Here is a 22288-nt window from a genome sequence, read left to right on the forward strand (position 1 = left end):
TGAGGAATGTTAGCATGTGGAATGATGATAATATATGAAGAACTTTTATTTTGGTTTGGTAACTTTGGAGAGTGTTTTATAGAAATCTAGATATAGATGACAAATTTGTAGGGAGAACAGAGATGCCATGTTTGATTCTGTAAAAAGGTTAATTAGGCACTAAGGTTGTATTACAATGCTGCAAAGAGATGTTAATTAACTCCTGGTGCTTCTGTGTGGCAAGGCTGGTTCTTCCTAGCACCGTGGCCACAAGGGAAGAGGAAATGGCCTGTTCTTCCTAGACCCTGTTCCTGTTGAGCAGCCTCTTCTCTAGAGTTTCTAAGAAAGCTGAAGGTGCAGCTTAACTTTAATGTGTGCCAACTGTGTTGGAGAAGAGTAGGAAGTCAGTCTGCTTTCAGGATTTTCTTCTGACAGACTTCCAGAGGAAGTGACTGGTGAACTGAAACATGCTAGACCTCCAGCCTGCACTGAGGAACTTGTGAAAACCCATCCCAGCAAGTGTTCGTTCCAAGTTGTCTTTTAAATCAAAACAAGAATTGCTTGTCTTCACAGTCTTGTGGAGAGGTGGGCTCCTAGGCTCAACTTCACATTTTGTATTCTGGTAATACTATTTATTCAACCATGTGTCAACATTACCTTACAAAGCCTGGCAGCACAATCCTGCTCTTGTACTCATCTAGCCCAAGTTTGGGTTGCAGGGTCTGTTTCAACCTTAGCACTCTTCAACGTGTTTGTCGTTTTTGACAAGCCAGGGAAAACAATGCGTTGTGTATAATGCATGCTTAATTGCTTACAGAATAAATCTTTGCCTTGTTTGTTGCAACAGCTGTAACTGCTGGAAAATACTTACAGCCCTGAATCAAATAATACTGATTCTTCTAAGATTTCCAAGTCTAAATTTAGGGGGGGTTGTAAACTTTTTCTTGTTCAGTAATGTGTAATGCAGCCAAACATAGAATCTGATAATCTAAAGATGCGAGGTCATTCAGCCCATTTTTCTCTAAGGACAAGAATTTTCTGTATTGTAAATTTATTGGTTATTCGTGTAGTATGATTCTTAAACATAACAAGCATAGGAGCATACCTCACGGGAGATTAAACCATAGACTAATAAATCTCTGTCAGAAAGACATTTTTTCTTTGATAATCAGTTTTAATTTTCCTTTTTTTAATGCCATACCATTGCCTGCAATTGTATTCCTTCCTAATTTATGATAAAGAATTCTGTTCTCTTTGTCGTGGGTGTCTGTCTCCTTCAGGTCTTTGCAGAGTGCTCTCACACTTCTTTGCTTAATAAGCGAGCAATGATGTCTGTATTTAGCTTTTAATTTTTCCCCAAAATTCAGGCTATCCAATCCCCACAGAGTTTTTTTAATATTCTTTTCAACACTTCCCCATATTTTCCCAGCTTTTTACAATGTCTCGGTGTTAGTGAAGGGAGCTGAATCTGGTGGTTCAAGTGTCACCGGGGCTGTGTATGGGTGGAGGGTCACCTGCCACGGTACGCTGCTTAGGCAGGTCTATATGGCAGTGGCCATCTTGGTTGCCCTGATACTGGGAATGTGTCTTTTAATGTGTTTTCCTCTATCTGCTCCGTCCATCTTTGAGGTCCCAAGTTTTCTAGGTTCCTCCTTCCGCTCAGCACGTAATTTAGGAACACATTAGGTTGTGTTTTTCCAGGATGAACTTTCCCCTTGCTGGGTTGTGATAATAATTGTGATTTTTCCACGTCCTCGGTGAAGACGGCCATGCCTGCTGTTGTGTTACCTGTAGGTTTGGATGCAGCATGGTGCCCTCGGGGAGTGTGCTGGCCTCGCAGCCACGGCTCTGGGCCAGGCTCCGCTGCTGCCTGCCCTGACGCCTTCCCACAGCCTCAGATCTTCCCACCTCGAAGACAGGCACAACAAGGCTTTGTAAAATGCCACGAGATTAACTTCTAAAAGATGCTACAGAGGCACGCTGTGTTGTTCCTGCTTGCAGTCTGGGACACTGTGCCAGCGGGGTGGGCTGCATGGCCAGGCTGAGACTGATGAACAAAGGGGTTTGTCCACTACGCTCTTTTATTTGGATGCGTGCTTTTTCCGTGCCTGCCAGACTTACCTGAGGTCCTCTCTAGTTTAAGAAATTGTATGATTACAAAATGGAGAACAGCAATCCCAGATTGCAAACCAGGAAGATGAAACAGCAAAAATCAGCTTCAGACCACGCCGTGCCACTTGCAACTGGTTTGGTGGGTGGGAGAAGGCTGGTAGCTATTCTCATCCCTCCCTTCCTCCTCGGGCTGCATCATAGCTGGAGCCCTTGGGACCTCGACACTTCCTTTTAACAATTCTTAGTCTTATTCTGACTCTGCAGTTCCAGGCACAGGTCATCAGAGAAGGTCTTTCCTCCATGCTGGAGAAGCTGGTGTGTTTGCAGGCTGGCACTGTTCTTTGCTCAGCACATTGCTTCTAGCTTCAATGACCTTCATGCTATATACCACATTTCCAAAGACAGTCACGGCGCTGTATAAATCTGATTTGTATTTTCTATGCATACATCTTTATTAAATTCACAACCTTCTGTTTTGCTCCAAGCACTTGATAAAGTCCATGCATGTTTTCATAATAACACAGATGACAGGTATGTCACAGAGTGTTTCTGTTTCCCTTACACATGCATATTCACACACACATCTTTTATTATTTGCAAGGTTCTTGTCACTTTAGACTTGATAGGATAAATAGGATAAATCTTACTAGAAAATTTTTGGCTAAATGACACTGTTACATAAAATAAGCCCCTGCCTGGTGCTGAGCTTTGTGCTACTGAACTGAACACCTCCTCAAACCCAGTGCCTGTGTTGTTACCACAATCCTTTGCCTACAACCCCCTCTCTATCTTTCAACCCACACATTTCTCTCCATGCTGAACTGATTTTGAACATACATGCCATGCCAAAAAAAAGACCTACCACATTTCCTATCTCTTGTAATACCAAGAAAAATGCAGTTCTGTTTTCCTTGATTGTCAGTTTGATTACCAGTCAGTGCTTAATTAGAGAAGGTCTGAGCCTGTAACTACACAGGGTCAGATTTTGCAACTCATCTGCAGCACTGGAAGCTAAGAATAATTTTTAGATCTATGGAATTTGTGTATCTTGTTGTCAGATCATTTTCAGCAGAATCAAATAACATCCAATTTTTCTGTGACCCTCGACAACAGGGTTTTTTCATTTTAATAGTTTTTGTTTGGGGAAATATTTTAATTGTACAAATTGATGTTTTGTAGCAGACAAAACTTATTTTCCAGGTCCTCTTTTCTTAAGCTGCAGAAGCCTTTTTTTTTTAATAATACTTCTGATCTTGGCAGCTATAAAAATACTTCCTTTTAATTAATATTTGTGTCCTGATGTATTTCTTAGGTGACGTGTGGTAAAAAATACTCTGTAATGAAAGCTTCTCTCAGACTGTAGGAATCAGGCACCGTGTTGTCTCATTGCGTGTTCTTGATTCTAGGCACCATTGTTGTCCAACCATCAGTCATATAATGAAGCGTAAATGCAAGTTCTTGCAGGATCACACCCTCTAATAAAGAAGTCTGTGCATCCCAGATTGTCAGCAAAGGCTATTAAACAGGCTGGATGTGAGCCAAAGCATAGGCACAAGGTTGTTTGCACTCTCACATTTTTACCATGGCTAGTTTGGGGCCAGCACGGGGCTTGGGCTGCTTCCAATATGCAGTTTTTTGTGACGACTCTGTTCTGCAGGGTAATAGTTATGTCCTAGGACATGAGCCATACCATGTTTGATCAATCTCTACCTCATTTTATTTACTAATATAGATGTAGCCCAAAAGTTCTTACATGGAGGTCAGTCTTTTCTTTCATTTTCTCGTCACTGCTTGACAGCACCATGAGTGACAGAGTCAGCGGCATCTGTGAGACCTGGGGTTCAATGTTTGCAAACTTAAGGGTAATTTTAAAAAAGAATCTTATCTTTGAGAAAAAAATAAAAAGAACAAAAACCCCTTAAACTTGGGAAAAAAGCCTAGAAAGAATGAAGCTAATTTTTCAACTGCTGTAAGGCAGGGTAAAACAACCACCTTTGGGCCACAAAAATTTATCTCACACCAAGGTCTGGCCAATAAACTTGAAACAAAAAAATGCTTGGAAGAACCTGGACACTATGAGGACAGATAGTCTGACTGCTCCGTATGGTTTGTGTTGCATGCTGAAGAGGCTGCTAGTGATGGAAATAGGCTGCTGAAAACTTTGCTTTCTCTAGAAGTGAACAGAAATTGGGAATACTGTGTAGGTATGGGTACCTAAACCAAACAGAAAGTAATTGCTGGTTTTACAGATGATGTGAAACTTTTGCACCTGACTAGAAATGAGATCCTTATTTCAAAATGTGCATTGTACTACATGTCCGTATTAGCTCTGAGTCGCCTGTCCTGTAGGCAGGCATGATGAACACAAGGTCTTATGTCCTTATCTTATGCTCATGGTTAGTGAACAGCCTGGATGTATCGGTCATATTCTTATTCAGGCCTTCCACCCCTTTTCTGCATATGCATGAGTTTATACAGAAAAATTGGTATTATAAAGCTCTGGAGGGAGAAAAAAAAAAAAAGAGCAATCAGGGCAGATAATATAAGGCAGCAGAAAATAGGACACTCTGCTCCCTATATATGTAATTTATCTCCATCAGAAATATGTGAAAGTAAACACTCTGCTTTCCCACCTTAGCAGCAACTTTGTGTGCTGGCGTTGCTAGCTCAGTGCTGGTTCAGGTACATTTTCCAGGTGCGTTAAGAAATAGATTAAAAGCTTGTAATGCCAGCAGCTGAAATCTGGAGGCTTGCACGGCTGCTGGTCTTCTGGTGGTGCAGTGGCTGTCCAGGAGGGTTTGTCATCCTGAACAAAGATGGACAGGGTGGGTAAGAGGGCTGTGTTAAAACCAGCAGTAAAAACTCAACAGACTGTAGGTTTGGTAGATTAAAAATGCTGTCTGGTGTTCAGGAAAGACTTAGAGTTTTTGAACCACAGAGCAAAGTCTTTCTGCCGGAGGGTGCAAGACTGCTCTCCCCATGTTTTCTCCCCATAAGCCTGCTTTTCTGATGGAGGTGGACAGCCTAAAAACGTGGCCTGCTCAGACCAGCACTGTGAGGCCAGGATGGCATGGGTTTGGTGCCACCTTGGTGTCTTCATAGATGGGGTATGAAGCTACCTACTGCAATTTTTATTGATACTGGCATCACACCCAAGTAGGTTAAAACTAACTGGCTGTGCCTGTTGTCTGGAGAATACCCATCTTTGGCTTCCAGAGGAGCCACTTGCACCCGCAGACCTCGCTCTCTGCTAAGCATGACCCTGTCCTGCACCCATGGGAAGAGGGTGAAGACATGCAGATGTTCACACACCCCCATCAGTGAGGAGAGGCCCCACCTCTGCCCATGGTCCCCTTGGAGGTGGTGACTTGTGGTGGTCTGGTATCCTCTTGGTGATTTGTGGTGGTGTGGTATCCCGTTGGTATGGGGAGAGCATCTCCCCGCACCCTGGGGGAGATCTCTGTGTGTGCAGGCGTAGGTCGCCCTGCATGCCGTGCCACCATGTCACATTGCAAATTAGTTTCATGTTTTTCTTCTTTGCTCAGCCAAGGCTCTTGGCATGAGTTCCTTTCTGAGTCCATGTGTGCCATCAAATAGAGTTTATGGCTTGTACCTTTTTCTCCATTTACATTCTTCTAAATGAAAGCTTATTTTTCTTTCCTGCCTCTGCTTCTGACCTCTGGTAGTCTCAGCGTATTTCTTTGTATTAAATGGTGTTTATAACTTTATTTTATTTCCAACTTTTTTTTTTTCCAGCTTCAACTTCTGTGACATTTTCCAGGTCATTAGTATAAAACTGGAATAAACTGTTCCTCTTGATTTTCATTGCCTGAAAAATATTTAGCCTATTATAATTCTACAGCCATCCTTAGTCTATTTGGTTATGCTTGTATTTAGTCAGAATTTAAATAAAAAGTGTCACACACTAATTCGGACCCAGTACACACCTTCCTGGTCCTGAGATCATGGTCTCAGTTTGGTGTTTAGAAGGATTTCCCAGGCTGGCTTTTGGTAAGCTGATCCCAAAAACGGTAACATGGTTTAGTCAGATTGTTTACAAAAATGTGGCAAATGTAAGGTGTTCACTTTTTTACCTAGTCTTCATTCATAGTGTTACTTATAACTGATATTTGTAAGAATAATGCATAAGAGAAATGAGAAGCGTGACTGTTCCGAAGGTACTTGTATTTAGCTTCAACAGCAATGGCATTTTTTTGGAATAGATCTGGGGCTGGAAGTCCAGTCCAAATAGTTTTCTTTTCCTTACTCTAGGCTGTTTGATGAAAATCAAGTTAAAAGAAATTCCCAATAAGCAGTATCCCATGCTGCTTGCAATAAATCAACTGCTTTTGATCCCATCAAAAACCTGGAAAAGCTAAGAGAAAATGATTCTTGTATTCTTCAGAGATTATGTATTCTTGCTATTTTTATGATTATTGTTATCATCTTAGAAAGTTTGTATAGCGGTCCTTTCTTGTTGTCCTAGAAAACGCAATGCCTTCCAGTCAAAGCAGGAGGGTGAACAAATTGTTTTGCTTTGCGTTATCTGTGAAACATAACACATGCTCCTGCTGCATGCTTACTGCAGAATTAAACATCATCCTCTGGGAGAGATCTCAAAAACAAATGGATCCTTCACAAAAAATCAATAGGCTGGGATTGCTGCTAGGACAGCTAATGTCCCTTACCAGTACGTTTTTACATTGTGTCCTCAGCTTTGGAATTAAATTTGCTTAGCTCCATTAGAGTTTTTCATTATTATTATTATTATTATTATTATTATTATTATTATTATTATTATTCCTCCCATGTTTCTCCCAAATCACATCTGAAAATGTGAGTGTGCATGTCAGAGCACTTAGCAGATCCTCCTAGTAGAACAACGGAAAACTTGGAGTATTAAATGAAATTAGGCTGTATTTGTTAATGATTATTTTCCACTGATTATAGAGCCTGCTTAAATCTGTAAAAACTAAGTAGAAACCCAAATGGAAAGAAGACAGAAAATTAATAGCTAGCTCCTAGGAGGTTTTCTTTCATTAATATTTTTCCTTCTACCCCTAGTACTGGGGCCTCTTAGTACATTCCCGTTTGGTATGAGTCACACCAAGAAGGAGGACCTGAAATAACCAGCTGTCACTGCCTTCTGTTAAAACTCTTAAAGACTTTTTTGCCCACCTGGACACTGCCGGGCAAGTGAAGTGTCAGCTTTTTTGGTTTTGCTCAGGGCAGATTCACCTATTACCAGGGAAGCCTTTTCCAAAAACCTGTCCGTCAGCATGGCAGAAGTTCACCAAAGTCCTCTCAAGGGCACTAGACTCAGACCTGGGACCAAGTGTTTGGCTCCTGGGGTCACTCCTCCCAAGCTCTTTTCCACCTAGCAGCTCCTCGACACCATTTTCATGTGCAGCATCGCACTGACCAGGACCCCTCTTGATGTCCGCTCCCCACTGCCCTGGCAGAGCTGGCATGGGGCATCACAGGGGGACGAGCAAGCTCTGCAAAATGGGCCAGCGCTGTGGCCCAGGTGTGCTTAGACACTGAACCAAGGTGAGAAAGAGCCTGATTGCCTTCAGCACCCTCCACTGTCACTGCCAAGAGGTGGGCAGTGCAGACCATAAGGCACGAAGAGTCACTGCTGAAAGCAAGTCTCCCTTTCTATACAATAGTGATATAAAGGCAGCAGGGAGCAGCCGCAGTCTGAGCTTGAAGCACCTGGCTTGCATCGCTGGAGTGAGATAAGGTGAGCCAGGGCTCACGTGGAAATGGCGAATGCAGTGACAGATATTACACCAATGGCAGGAGAGTGGCCAGGGCAACTGCACACTCATTAGTCTGACCTAGAAAGGTTACGGGGCACTTGTTAGCAGAGAAGGTGGATAAAGATACAGGAAACTAGAAAAAAACTCCACGTCTCTTTATCAAAGGAGCTCATGCCAGACTGGAGGATAGTCTGGAGAGGAAGGAAATGCTGTATAGCAAATCTAATTGGACTTCAGAGGAGCATCTCACCCGGTGCCACACAGGAAACAATCACTTACACTGGAGGAGATGGCAATTAATAAAAGAGCCACGAGGCAGTCAAAGGGGAGACAGTGTGCTGTAATGAAAAAGGGAGTATCCAGCCAGGGAGAGCTCTGTAATGGGAGTTTCTAAAGGGTTGATCTTATGATTGGTTTTATTTTTTTGGTTTTTTAGGGACCAGAGCACAACCTGTCAGAGTAGCGTTTTAATGGCTTTTGCAGCACACACAGAGCTGAAGTGCATTGCTCATGAATGGGAAAATCAGAGTATCAGAGAGGAGAACTGCGTGACCTTGAGCACCAGAGAATTGATTTGCAGTGAAATGCAACAGCCCAAAAAGAGCAAAGGGGTCACTCATGTAGAGATTAATAACAAAAACATTTGCTGTTAAATGGCATCTCACTGATTAGCAAAGAGGGCAGAAGAAAGTTTCTGGGTGTACTAGGCATAGGACCAATGAGGCGGTAGTTGCATCTTTTCTGGAATACTTTGTACAGTTTTGGTCCCCATAGTACGGAGCAACCACATCTTTCCTGGACTGTGTTCAGGGAACAGCTACAGGACAGTCGGGGGAAAAGAGGACATTTCTTACTGAGGGCCAAGACAACTTGGCTTGCTTAGTGTAATAAAACGGATGCTGAGAGGAGATATAACATCTCTTCAGAAGTACTGCATGAAGGAAACTCGGGAGAGGAAGAAAAGGACAAAGCTGGCGCTTACATAAGTGCAATAAAGATAAATTTAGCTTGGAAACAGCCAGCCAGTCTGAGGGGTTTGGAAGTGGTGACCTGGAAGAGCCTTTCAGGTTTTGTGTCCCAGTGTTTAATTGCAGAAGTAAAATTTGCCATTCAGGCAAAAATGGCAAAGGAGGGATTGCAGAGTATTTACAATGAATGTTAGTTGATTTATTTTTTTTACAGTTGCTTAACTGCAGTATGCACCAGAGTAGCTATTAGCCAATGAAATCCCTTGTACATGGAGATATAAGGACAGGCCTCTGTGATAAACAGAAAAATTGGAGGTAATGCACAATTTGCACAGCATGGCAGTGAAGTCCTGTGCACTCTCTTGTGGGTATGCGCATCAAATGGCGTGCTCATGGGCAGTGTAGTGTTAGATGACATCTGATTTTTCAAAGGCATAGCTATTGTCTCATTTGAGCAAGTATTATCTGACCTTTTAGAGAGATCATTTAAATGTCAATGTCTTGGGCACTCTTATGCACCCAGCAATGCCTAATTCCAAAACGAGGTGAAGGATGAAGAGAAGTATTGACCAAACATAACTGTTATTAAATATATTTTTCTGCTTCAGTTTTACTTCAACTTTTCATAAATAAATGTATCAAACTGCCGTCAACCTAAATCATTATTACAGCCTTAAACTTTTGAATTTTTAAGTATCTTGTGCTTCCGGCTCAGTTAGAGCTAGTAAATGTGTCAGAACAAATCAAGAGTGATTTTATGTCATTTTGCACTAGTATTAACTTAGTCATAACTGATAAGGTTGTAGCTACTGATATCTAGTAGCAACTGGGCTTCAGGAACTCAATTTATGTCTTTTTTTAAAGGGCAAGAATCATACTATCACATTTGGGATCAGACACTTTGGTGGCTGTCTGACCTTTTGTTACTGACTTTAAAATAGTGGTGTCATGGATGGCCTGCCTTTATGGGACTACACCAAGAAATAGAAAGGAATGTTCAATATGGTTAAAGTTATTTATTCATTCTTATCTGTTCCAGTAATAGTTGTCATTAGTGGTAAAATATGCTCGTACTTCCAGTCTGAATATTACTGCCTTCAGATTACAGCCACCTGATTTTGTTAAATCCTTGCACTGCTCGATAAAAGAGCTTGTTAACATTGGTAACGGCCTCTTGTAGTTATCTGGAGAGACAAGATTAAGGTGCCTCTAACCTTCTTGAAAGACGCTGGCATCCATTTAGTGTCTCATTGCAGGGCATGATTTCCAGATTACAAATAATCATTGTTGCATGGTTTCCAAATTCAGCATCTTTTATTTTAAAGCCTGGTCACCAGAAATAAACAGAGCAGTGGTTTGGCCATTACTGTAGGTAAGAAAAAAGCAGCCTCTGAATTCCTAGTGAGTAGCCTGCTGTAGGAAAATACGTATTTTTCGCATCCTTAGGACAAGTGGTAATAAATATCATTCTGATATGAAAATGAAACCTAGCAATGTGATGGATTGAAAGTATGGTAAAAGAAAAAGATATTTCAAAGTGTACATCTCTATACATTTATTTATCTTTAAGTATAGAAATTGGAGTGTACTAAAATGCCACATGAGAAATTATAATTAATCAGTGGAAGTGTACAAACTTGAGTATTTATCACAGCATTCTTTTAAATGGAACAATGACTTTTCTTTTGCCTCTTACTTACCTAACACTATTGCTGTTACACAGTGTGTTCTGAGTTTGGGTTTTATTTGCTTGAAATACCTGTTGCTTTGTATATAAAATGTAATATCTATAAATTCAATGTTCAGATAAAAGATTGGTACTATTTCTTGTTACAGGGAAAAAAAGAAAGACCTTATTTCCAGATTATTATAATTTATTATTACTAACTACAAGTTTATCTGCTTATCAGCTACTTGTCCGCAAACAGCTCTGAATGCAGTAGATGCATGTTGACTACTGTTAAAAAATAGCTATCAGTGGGTTTCCTTTTATTAATTTAAATGTTAGGATAATTTAATCTCTTTTTCTTCAAGTTATAATTTACCCTAGGTTTTCCTTACAGACCTTCCACTGTCCTAGGCCCTAATTTGTATGTTCCAGTGAGAGATTTTGACTTCTTTTTGTTTCTGCACTGGACCTCTTTGAACATTTGAGCCCTATTTCATCTCTGATTTGGTTTTGCAGGATCTGCTTTGTGCCTCAGTACATCCCTTAGCCCTGTTCCTCTGCAAACTTCTAGAAGCTGCTTCTCTGTTGTATAGTTTATAGCTATGGCATCTAAATATCACAAATGAGGTGACTACAGACAGAGCCCAACACATTCATCTTCTCTATGTTCATTTTTCCTTAGTTTGTTTCTTTCTTCCTCTTTCTCATGTTTACTTGCCCCAAGAACATGCCTGCATTTTTACCTTCCCCCCCTCACTTCTCTTCCACTCCCATGACAAGGTCACAGTAGAGAAGGTTGCTCCTTCAGGAGAGGACCTTATTAAACTTGGTAGGCCCTAAATGTCAGTCTAGGATGCTGTCTGGGGTCTTCTTAAGCACAACTCTTTTGTGAACCCTTCCTGCTCCCTGAAGTGGAGAGCATCACCTCACCTTTTGTTAGCCATAGTTTATAGTAGTTTTGGCAAATAAACAATCTTTCACCTAACCTAATCCTATTACGCCAGGGACCCGCAGATTAGGAGAAAGAGTTCAGAGAAGAGCTTATAAAGATATGGGGCTGCTTCTTTTCACTGGAGGGAACTGCCAGTGTGTTGCGCCCAGTTATTGCCTGTCCCAGGCATCATGCCTCATAGATGTCGAGCACCAAGATGACAAAAGATTGGACTACAGTGGTAAAGTATGTAAAAAATGAAGAATCACAGAAATGTTAGAAAGTGCTTCTTGCTTTTGATTTTAGGACCAGGCAGTAATTCAGCATGGCTGAGTGGACTCACATGTTTTGCCATATTTGTGGTACAGCAAAGTGAGTCATGGACAACATGCATCTCAAACTGGCGAGCTTCCCGGCCTCATCCCTGGTGCTTTCCTGGTGCCTCCCTGTTCCTTCTGACCCTGCCAAACCGCACGGCTTGAGCCTGGAAGAGCCTGTGCTGCTGCAGGTCATGGACCCCCAGATTGCAAACCGTCTTCCTCAGCAACCAGTGCTACCTGGCTGTGCCGTCTCGTGTATCCTTGATAGCAGTGATTTTGCCTCATCATCTCCACTTGTGAAAGCCCTAGGTGAAACAAAGAATATTCCCCGTGACTCCTTGTCACTTATTGGAGATCAGTGGTGGGAGACAGGCTATAGAAAAAGTCAGTCTGCAAAGGCGAGAGTAGCTTATCTTGTCTGAAACAAAGCCAAGAACAATATAGCAATGTCCATACATATTTAACTCTAAGCACTGACTCAGGATTTGTCGTGCTGAGGTGTAATTTTGGAGGTTGAGGTATGGAAGTCTTTTTTCTTCAATAAAAGTAGCTGCTATCAGAAGGTCATTGGTAGCCCTGTTGCTTTGCCTGTATTTTTGCTGCTTGTAGAACAGTTAATGCAGTGCTTTGCTAAAGTCTCATGTAATGTTATGTTACCATGACACACATATGAAAATAAAAGCACTGTTGTCAGGGTGATGTAATCAAATTATTACCACCCTGATTTTCCAGTATTCCGTTAAAAAAGATGTAATTTTTTTAAATGTTTTAACTAAAAGTTCTAATGTCATTTTAAGTAATTGAGAAAACAATAGCCAAGTGATCCTATGCAAATTCAAATAAACAAGGTAGTATGAATTGAATAGATAGCACTGAAAATAGATTTGTCCTTCAGGTTCTGCTAGGGACAATGGTGAGAACAGAGGAGAGGGTTTTGTAATGATGAGAACCACTTTGATATTATTACTTGAAATAGCTACAAGCAGAAGCCATAGATAATAATAATCTTCAAACTGTAGAGGTTGAAAGCTCTGAGAAGCCAAGAATGACTGCAGCTGCCTTGAGTGATGGTGGAACAAAGCCATATAGTTGTGAATAGTTTATGCAGATGAAATATAATCACAGAGTCAAAATGTGCAGTCATCAGGTTTGAGATCCAAGAAGCAGGTGGTACACTTCTATCTCAGGGTTTTGGAGGGGTTCCCTGGCATCAACCATCTCAAAGAATCATAGACTAAAGAAACAGTTTTGATGTCTACAATTAGATTACACAAGGGGACCGTCACTTCAAACACAAAATTATTCCTTGTCTACGGTCTTTTCCATACATTCAATGAGGCAGATTGTTCCTGTTTTAAAATAATGCCTCAGAACTCAATGCCATTTTTTTCTGGAAGTGCTAAATGGAAGCTAATGACAGAGAGGAAATTATTTCCAAGTTTTGCAACTGGCAACCATTAACAGAGGATCCATGAGCTTTTCAAATCCATTTTTATGTACTTTAAATCGTGGCTTGTCAAGAACTGGGCAACCAAATGTGTAGAGAATGTGGCCAAGGTAGCCCAGTGCTCCTGAATTATTTATGACCTGCTCATAGCATTTGCAGATCTCTTTATTGTTTATAAGAAAAAATCTACATTAAATAATTCACCAATAATGTTTTGCTTCTGTATTCCTAGAATAAAATGACCACTTTAATTATTAATGTTTTAATAGCCCTGCAGTTTCAGTGGTCACTTAGTGACACTATAGTGGGATGGGGTTTCTTAACTTCTACTAATCTTAAGTACTGAAGAAATCACTACAGTTTTGCTGCCTCAAATTTGAAAGAAAGGAACATTTTAAGGAAGAAGAAACAGTAACAGTATTAAATAAACAATCTTGTGACTTTTGGGACGTTTGAATATTTTTCTATAGTAAATGAGAAACATTAAAATACTATGTATATCAAGTCTGGATCTGAAAGTGGCTCTGTTCCTTCTTGACTAAAGGAGAATTTTAGTGATGACTTAGCAGATTATGTGATCAATTTTCTCTTTTGCATTCTGAAGAAATAATTGAATATATGCATATATGTATGGTCCAATGCAGCACTGAGTCCGGAGAGCATCAGCTGACCAGCTACCCTTCCATTTTCTCTTTCATTTGCCAACTTAAAAAATGCGTAGCAGACACTGAATCAGTGTAAAATGGTGAGCCCAGGCATTGATCCATCTTCTTTAAATCCTTTCATTATAAATTCTGTTATTAGAAATTAAAATCTTGGTATGCTGTCACTTCAGTCCACTTTCCTTACCTACCTATTCATGCTGATCATTAGCTATTCACTGCACGTGTGTTTTTAATAACCATTCTGTAATGCTGCCTTTTTTTCCATTTTTCATGGTTTAATTATTCCAGTTGGAAATGAGTAAAACTGCCAAAAGAGTAAAGAAATGGCTTCTTTATTATTTAAGTAATGATTGCCCATCACTCATCAGACAAGGGGATTGGGATTCAGGTGACCACATGTCAATATCTACGATTTTGACATCTGTATCTAAGCTAGTCCTCCCAGGCTCCCTTTATAGACAATGGAGAGAAAAAAGCATTTTTAGGATGCAATGTCATCCCAAATTAAGCTTTTAAAATAGATCAGGTGATCTGCACCCTAAAATGGAAACAAGAGCGACTAGATTAGAAGTTTGCTTTGTAGATGTCCAAAGGTAGATGAGATGAATCCCATCCCTGTGCTCAAATTAATCATAAATACCCAGGGGGTTTGTGCGATGATACTTCTAGTGTGAATGTACTGTGACTGTGTTTTTTGATGTAAAGTACATAGTGCCATTCAGTGCTCTGCACAGATGAGCAAGCCCTGTTCAGCACAAGCACCAAAAGCAGTACAGTCATGTTAGGACTACATTTCAAATGGATTAGATTACCCTGCTTTTCACCTTGGCTAAGTAATACCAATGTATTAGCATGTCCACATTCTTTCCAGAACGGATCAGTTTGGGGAACAGCATTAACACTCTGATTGTAGACATACAGAGGTGCTGTTTAATATTTATGTTGGAAGATGAATGTAATGGCCTTGACCAGATTAGGTCCTGCTATGCAAAGCAGCGTATAGCATATTACAAATACTAATAATACCTATCCTTGCCCCAGCAAGCTTACAAGGAGCTAGTTTATAAACAATGAAAAGGGAGGAACCTGAATGCAAGTAGCATTATATAGGAATGACACATGACAAGGGCCTCTTGCATTAAAGAGGGTTGTAAAAGGTGACAGACGTTGGATGCTGAGACATTTTTTTAGGTTCTGCAGTTAATTTAGGACATTGCCTTAATGGTGACTTTTCCTGTGGGTTTTTCCCCTTAGGATGATTTCCAGCATGCAGCCTCAGAAACCAACTGGGAGTCAGTCACAAGCTCTGTCTCAGTAAGTAATTTGTTACTACTTTGCCCATGGATGGATTGATAGGACGACTTGGATCAAACTCACTAAAATGGCAGCTGCACAGAGGAATGATGTATTCACCTTTGGCAGAGGATGCAAGAAGTGTTTATCCAACTCATACTGGAATCAACTAGTGTGTTTTTAAGGAGAAAAGATTCGGGATATGCCATCAGCTGTTGTAACCACATGAGATAGCCATTGGGAAACGTTTCTTGTTTTCAGACTCATCTTGCCAAGATGAAAGTACAGGATAAACTCCTTACAATTTTCAATTGTAAAATGTCTTGACCTAAATAGAAGACAATACTTAAAACAGGCTGGCAGGAAAATGGATCTAGCTTTTCATTGTCAAGACTGAGATTTTTTTAAGTGTTTGTAATCAAATATTATATCTGAAGTATCCATATTCAGCAGTGAAATGCGACTTGAAAAAAAAAAAAGAAAACAAGTAATCCAGTATAAAATTTTATTTTTCTCTTTATTACATTTGATTTGCATCATTGGCCAAGAATCTGTCCCCTCTTTCATTTCCCAAGTAAAGTTAAATTCTGGGGAATGGCAATGTAGCATCAGCATTCGTAGTATGGGCAGTCCTCTTGTGTGTGCTCTGCTGGCTGGTCAGCACACGTCACAGCTCTTATAAACTCCTCTTAAAGCACATTAGACGAGGATAAGCGCTCAAAGCAGTCTTGAGACCAATGCTTGGAGCATTCATGGAAGAGCGTTTAGTGATTGCACCTTTGTTACAGTAGCTGCCAGGAGTTGCCAGTGGAGGAGCAGTAAATAAACTATGGGTAAATTCTACTGATTAGTGTCCAAGCCAGGCAGCGAGTAGAGAGAAAATTCTGTATTGCCAAAATTAGAAGAGGTTAAGCCAATCTCACTTGTGTTTACCCTTGAGTTTGCAAATGACACTTGCCCTTCATGATATGATGCATTGATAGCCTTGACCTAATTGTGCTGAAAGTCCTGAGTAGTAATGTTAGCAGGGCTGAGATCTACTGGATGTGCCAAGCACGAGATGCTAAAACATTATTTTCACAGAATCACAGAATCACAGAATCATATAGGTTGGAAAAGACCTTTAAGATCATCGAGTCCAACCATAAACCTAACACTGCCAAAAACCATCACTACACCATGTCTCTAAGTACCTCATCCAAACGTCCTTTAAATACCTCCAGGGATGGCGACTCAACCACTTCCCTGGGCAGTCTGTTCCAATGCTTGATAACCCTCTCGGTGAAGAAAAATTTCCTAATATCCAGTCTAAACCTCCCCTGGCGCAACTTGAGGCCATTTCCTCTTGTCCTATCACTTGTTACCTGGGAGAAGAGACCGACCCCCACCTCTCTACAACCTCCTTTCAGGTAGTTGTAGAGAGCGATGAGGTCTCCCCTCAGCCTCCTTTTCTCCAGGCTAAACAGTCCCAGCTCCCTCAGCCGCTCCTCATAAGACTTCTGCTCCAGACCCTTCACCAGCTTCGTTGCCCTTCTCTGTACGCGCTCCAGTACCTCAATATCCCTCTTGTAGTGGGGGGCCCAAAACTGAACACAGTATTCGAGGTGCGGCCTCACCAGTGCCGAGTACAGGGGCACAATCACTTCCCTAGTCCTGCTGGCCACGCTATTTTTGATACAGGCCAGGATGCCATTGGCCTTCTTGGCCGCCTGGGCACACTGCTGGCTCATATTCAGGCGGCTGTCAACCAACACCCCCAGGTCCTTCTCTGCCAGGCAGCTTTCCAGCCACTCTTCCCCAAGCCTGTAGCGTTGCATGGGGTTGCTGTGGCCCAAGTGCAGGACCTTGCACTTGGCCTTGTTAAACCTCATACAATTCACCCCAGCCCATCGATCCAGCCTGTCCAGGTCCCTCTGCAGAGCCTGCCTACCCTCCAGCAGATCAACACTCCCACACAACTTGGTGTCGTCTGCAAACTTACTGAGAGTGCACTCGATCCCTTCGTCCAGATCATTGATAAAGATGTTAAACAGAACTGGCCCCAACACCGAGCCCTGGGGAACACCGCTTGTGACCAGCTGCCAACCGGAGTAAACTCCATTCACCACCACTCTCTGGGCCCGGCCGTCCAGCCAGTTCTTTACCCAGCGAAGAGTACACCCGTCCAAGCCATGAGCAGCCAGTTTCTCCAGGAGAATGCCGTGGGAAACCGTGTCAAAGGCTTTACTGAAGTCTAGATAGACAACATCCACAGACTTCCCCTCATCCACTAGGCGGGTCACCTTATCATAGAAGGAGATCAGGTTGGTCAAGCAGGACCTGCCTTTCCTGAACCCATGCTGGCTGGGCCTGATCCCCTGGTTATTCTCTACATGCCGTGTGATAGCACTCAGGATGATCTGCTCCATCAGCTTCCCCAGCACCGAGGTCAGGCTGACAGGCCTGTAGTTCCCCGGGTCCTCCTTCCGGCCCTTCTTGAAGATGGGTGTCACATTCGCTAATCTCCAGTCAGCAGGGACTTCCCCAGTTAGCCAGGACTGCTGGTAAATGATGGAAAGGGGCTTGGTGAGCACATCTGCCAGCTCCTTCAACACTCTCGGGTGGATCTCATCAGGCCCCATAGACTTGTGAGTGTCTAAGTGGTGCAGCAGGTCACTCACCATTTCCCCCTGGATAATGGGGGCTCCAGTCTGGTCCCCATCCCTATCTTCCAACTCCAGGGGCTGGGTACCCATAGAACATTCGGCCCTGCTAATAAAGACTGAGGCAAAGAAGGCATTAAGTACCTCAGCCTTTTCTGAAAGACATTTTACTGAAAGACATAAACTCATTTTTCATTCTAATATGGGGCTGGAAAAAAAATCTGTGTGATGATAGAATATTTTGTTTAAAAATATGGTAGGCTGATGTTTGAAAATGTAAGCCTAGGGCTCCCTCATTAGGTAACTATGAAAATGAGATCAAATATATAGTAAACGCCATGTTAGTTATCCTCCTTAACTTTGTAAACCGCACAATAAACCAGAGTATAATCCCGTTTTCTTTGCATATTGAAAAAAAGTTTATTTATCTTTCATATCTCTTTGTTTCTGAAAAGTTGTTGTTAATGTGTTACAGGTAGGGAAGTTCAGTACAAATATTACAGGGAGGGAAGTTCAGTACAAATATTACAGGTAGCAAGCTGATGCCCAAGGTCACATGTAAACCTACAGCTAAACCAGAAGCAGAACCCCAGTTTCATTGGTTTTCCTATGCCATGCCCTATCTAATAAAACATACCTTCTTCCACTGGGCGTGCGTTGTACCCACTAGCCCTTTCTTATCCTCAGGGAAAATAAGGTAGAGAGGTTGAGTAATTTTTCCCAAAGGCACCAAGGAAAAAGTCCGAGGACATCCGTTTTCTTCAGGAGAGAAAGGTTCAGGGATTCTGCTGTGGTCCTGAGGGGCAGAAGGACAAACTCAGACCTGTCAGTTGCTGACAAGATGACATACTGTTCTGCTGATACTCAGTTAGCATGGCAGATCCAAGTTTTGTCCCTCAAACCCACAGGCAACCCAAAGACTCATTTTAGGATCTGGGTACATTACAACTCTCAGAATGAAAAATTAGGGGTGAGCAAATTTATTCTTCCTTGTCTGATATCTTTATTACAGAACCATATTTCTTGTTTTTTTTTTTTCTCAGAAAGCTAAAACCAATACTTCTGCCCTTAAACCAGCATCGCAAACCCAGAAAAAAAAGGAAACAAAATTCCATTATTTGTGAAGTAATGTTATGGCCAACAAACGACTGTGATGCACATTGAACTGCCTGTCAGCTTCACAATGCAGATAGAAAATATAAAAGAATGGGGGGAATAGAAATTAAGGGTAAAAGCACTGACAAAAAACATACCTTTGTGTTCCATGAAATTAAAAATGCATTCATTGCTTTTAAGAAACGTAGAAGAGGTACATAATGTGGAAAATCCTTGCTCTTCACTGCTTCTTGCATTTCACTCTTCCTCTTGCCCTCCCTGTGGATGTGATCTCAGACGCCAGATTACGATGAGCACAAGCTCTTCTAAAGCTAGCGCCTTGTTCTTGGCAGGACAAAAGAGAGGCAGTTGGGTTGGCAGCTTTGAAGTCGCTTTTGGGCCTGTCACATGATGTCACTGCCAGTAGGTTATCTATCTGAGCTGTTGAAATAATTCCTCTTGACTTGGCTGTCACTTAGAAAAAGTTAAGCTTTCTTCTGTGTGTGAACGAGTTTGCACAAATCTCTTGAGTAGGAGCTTTTATATGAAAAGAAAATGGGGAATCCCTGCTGCCTGTATGAGTTTGAAATGCCCTGCAAATTCAGTCTGACCTGCAGTTCTGTAATGAAATGTGCAGTTGAACACGTGAAAAAAAACTCTCACATCATCTAAGCCACACACCTATGGCCTGGTTTTTATGCTGCTGTTTCTTCAGCATCCCTTCACCATCTCCCTCACTTTTGAAAGGTAGTTGGGGACTGACGGTTCCCTGTTGGGCTGCAGTCACAGACAAGCCATGAGCTCCACTGAGCTCTCCTCAATAAGCAAGTAGCATTTGGGTGCATTTTTCTTTTGTAACCTCAATAACTGCGTTAGCACACTGCACGATACCTGCCTACAGCACGGTCTTTCCTGCAGCATTGTTTCAGGTAACAATGCTGTGTTCACTTTGCTGGCGTGAGCTTTTCATCTCCTGGGGCTCCCATCTCTCTGACGGTCTCTATTCCAAGCCACTTAGAAGTCAGGAGAGATGCTTTGAGGTGTGCTTTCCCTTTTAGTGGCTCATGAATTTTTTACAACCATCTGCACTATGTCTTATTTAGCACTGCATTGTAGAGGCATTGCAGTCACAAGTGGGCCCTCTGAAACTTCTTGTGCTGTTGGCGATAAGCAGTGAAGAGCAGCTATGCTTTCTTGACCACACTGTTGTAATGTTTTCTATTTCTTCTCTTTCTTGTTTTTGATAATTTGGACTGTCCATACTTTCAGCAAACATATGCAGTAAAATATAAAGGGTTGTTAATTTTGTGATATAACTTACAGTTAAAGACAAAAGTTTTATTTTAAAAGACATACATTCTTTAAAACTATTTTACTAAGCATTGAAGGACACAATCCTGCAAACAAGTGAGTAGCTTTACTCAAATGAGTTGGCCTTTCCCTTACTACCCAACTGGGTGAAGTTAATCACAAAGATTAATATTTTAACGTATGCATTTACTTGGGAGATGAGGCAAAAAATTATTTTGGGGAGGCATTAATTTTAAATGTCATATTTCTGCTACATTACTTCAAAGCTGGGTTTTCATGAGGGAAGAGGGTTGCCAGGGGTTTTCCCCCAGTGTTTTAACTTTTAAGACCAAAATCCAAACAGAGCTCTTGCGCTATATTATGCTTCTTGTTGGATAAAATCAGTTCTTTTGATTGCAGAAAGTAACAGATCTGCATTAATAGTTTTTCTTGCACATATTTTACACATACTAGGAGGCTTTGTGGTTGGAAAGGGGAAAAAGTGATATCAGGGTAGTGAATATTGTGATCCTAAGTAACGATTATTTAAAATTTTTGAAGTCCTCTCCAGTAAAAATGAAATTGCTACAATCTTTCCATCAAAGTCAAGTTGTGCCACAAGTTCAGTGGGAACCAAATACGCTCAGAGAATTGGCCATTCCTGGTTGGAAATAATATTCCATTTGGTATTATGATATAATTGTGAGGATATCACTATGTTGGTAATCCCAATATTCATCGTTACATTGCTGAGATCCAAATATCATGTTTTTTTGTCGTTTGCTTAGTAACTTGTATTTTTGGTAAAAGGGTGGGATAATTGTCATTCATCGGTATTTCATAACACATTTAATTATTGGGAATAAAGGGCCATCTTTTCAAGTCTTTAGCCAAGCCAAATTTGTTGTCCAAATTGACGAGGGAAAGAAAGACAATCTAGTGGACTTGTTGCCTTTGTCTTTCTCTGCTGTGATTTCTGATCTGCGTATTATGGATTTACCAACAGAGCTGGCGGAGCTGTGAAGGCACCATCCCCGCACCACAAGGCACCTCCGTTCTGTGGTCATGGCCATCACAGTGGTTTCAGAAGACATTTCCATTACATCTTTGTATATGTGCAAACTGTTATCCTCTTTGAGGAGTGGGTGTACATGCTGACAGTCCAGCAGTGGCAGTGCTTCTGCTCCCTGCATCTCCTCTGGGATTTGTTTGGGAGTTCCTTGATGTCTCTTCCTCTTGCAAAAGAAAACACAGGCATAACAAAGCTTGACCCAGCTAAGGACTTCAAAAGATGGCCCAAAGTAGCTGTTTCAGTCAATAATGAGACAAATTTCTCAGTAATTGTTTTCAATTGTTTTAAGTGGTGCTGTAATTTATTCCAAGTACACTGAGATGTATGTCACTCTTAGGGGGTATCCTATCCCTCTCCATCAGTGACTGACCCTACGCTCACAGCCGAAGCACTGGATCAGACCATTGCTGCATTTGACACGGTGGAGGATCTGCTCAAACACTTTAACCCGGACTCCTGGCAAGAAGATCTCGAGAATTTGTACACAGACAGCGGCCACCATTATCGAGGCAGGAGCTACCACGACAGGAAGTCCAAAGGTAGGAAAAGACACTATATACATACTTTGGGGCAAGACCATGCTGTTCCTTCACTCCTCACAGATATGTCCATTGGTAAGGTATTAGATTCTGGTGCCCGTGTTCCTGTTGGAGCCACAGGGAAAGCTACCACCTGTTAAAACAAGGGATAAATCATTTAATCCTTAATCATTTTCTCACTGAGTAGGATCTCACCTGAGAAATCAGACTGAAAACTGCCCGTTGTTATGATGAATTCACAAAGAAAAACATAGGCCCATGTGTAAAGGACAGATGGTTCTCAGCTTTACCCTCTTAAACATTGCTTTGTGTGTAAAGCATGGGGCTCCTAATTACCTGCACTATCATCCTCCTTTAAATACCCTGCTTAGGGATTGTTCTCTGTTGAGTGAGGAATAATCACTTTTATCACATTGTGCTTAGGGAAGCATCTGGTGCAGACACCTGTATGTGCAGCTGGTTTTTTAGGATGTGAACATCTCACTGTTTTTCATTATGTTGGTG

At 41.5% G+C, this 22288-nt stretch overlaps 1 protein-coding gene across 3 annotated transcripts in view; it reads left to right on the plus strand.

Moving 5' to 3' along the window:
• Positions 1-22288, plus strand: part of PDGFD (platelet derived growth factor D) — a 148453-nt gene that overhangs the window by 100620 nt on the left and 25545 nt on the right. For 2 of the 3 annotated variants that reach the window (XM_075491024.1, XM_075491026.1), the window contains exons 4-5: positions 15108-15167; positions 21583-21784. In XM_075491024.1, coding sequence (XP_075347139.1) covers positions 15108-15167; positions 21583-21784 — 262 coding nt within the window. The remainder of the gene's footprint in view (positions 1-15107; positions 15168-21582; positions 21785-22288) is intronic. The other variant, XM_075491027.1, reaches the window with a different exon arrangement.

This window comes from Mycteria americana, chromosome 1 (genome assembly GCF_035582795.1).
Source record: "Mycteria americana isolate JAX WOST 10 ecotype Jacksonville Zoo and Gardens chromosome 1, USCA_MyAme_1.0, whole genome shotgun sequence".
In the NCBI taxonomy this organism is placed as follows: Eukaryota; Metazoa; Chordata; class Aves; order Ciconiiformes; family Ciconiidae; genus Mycteria; species Mycteria americana.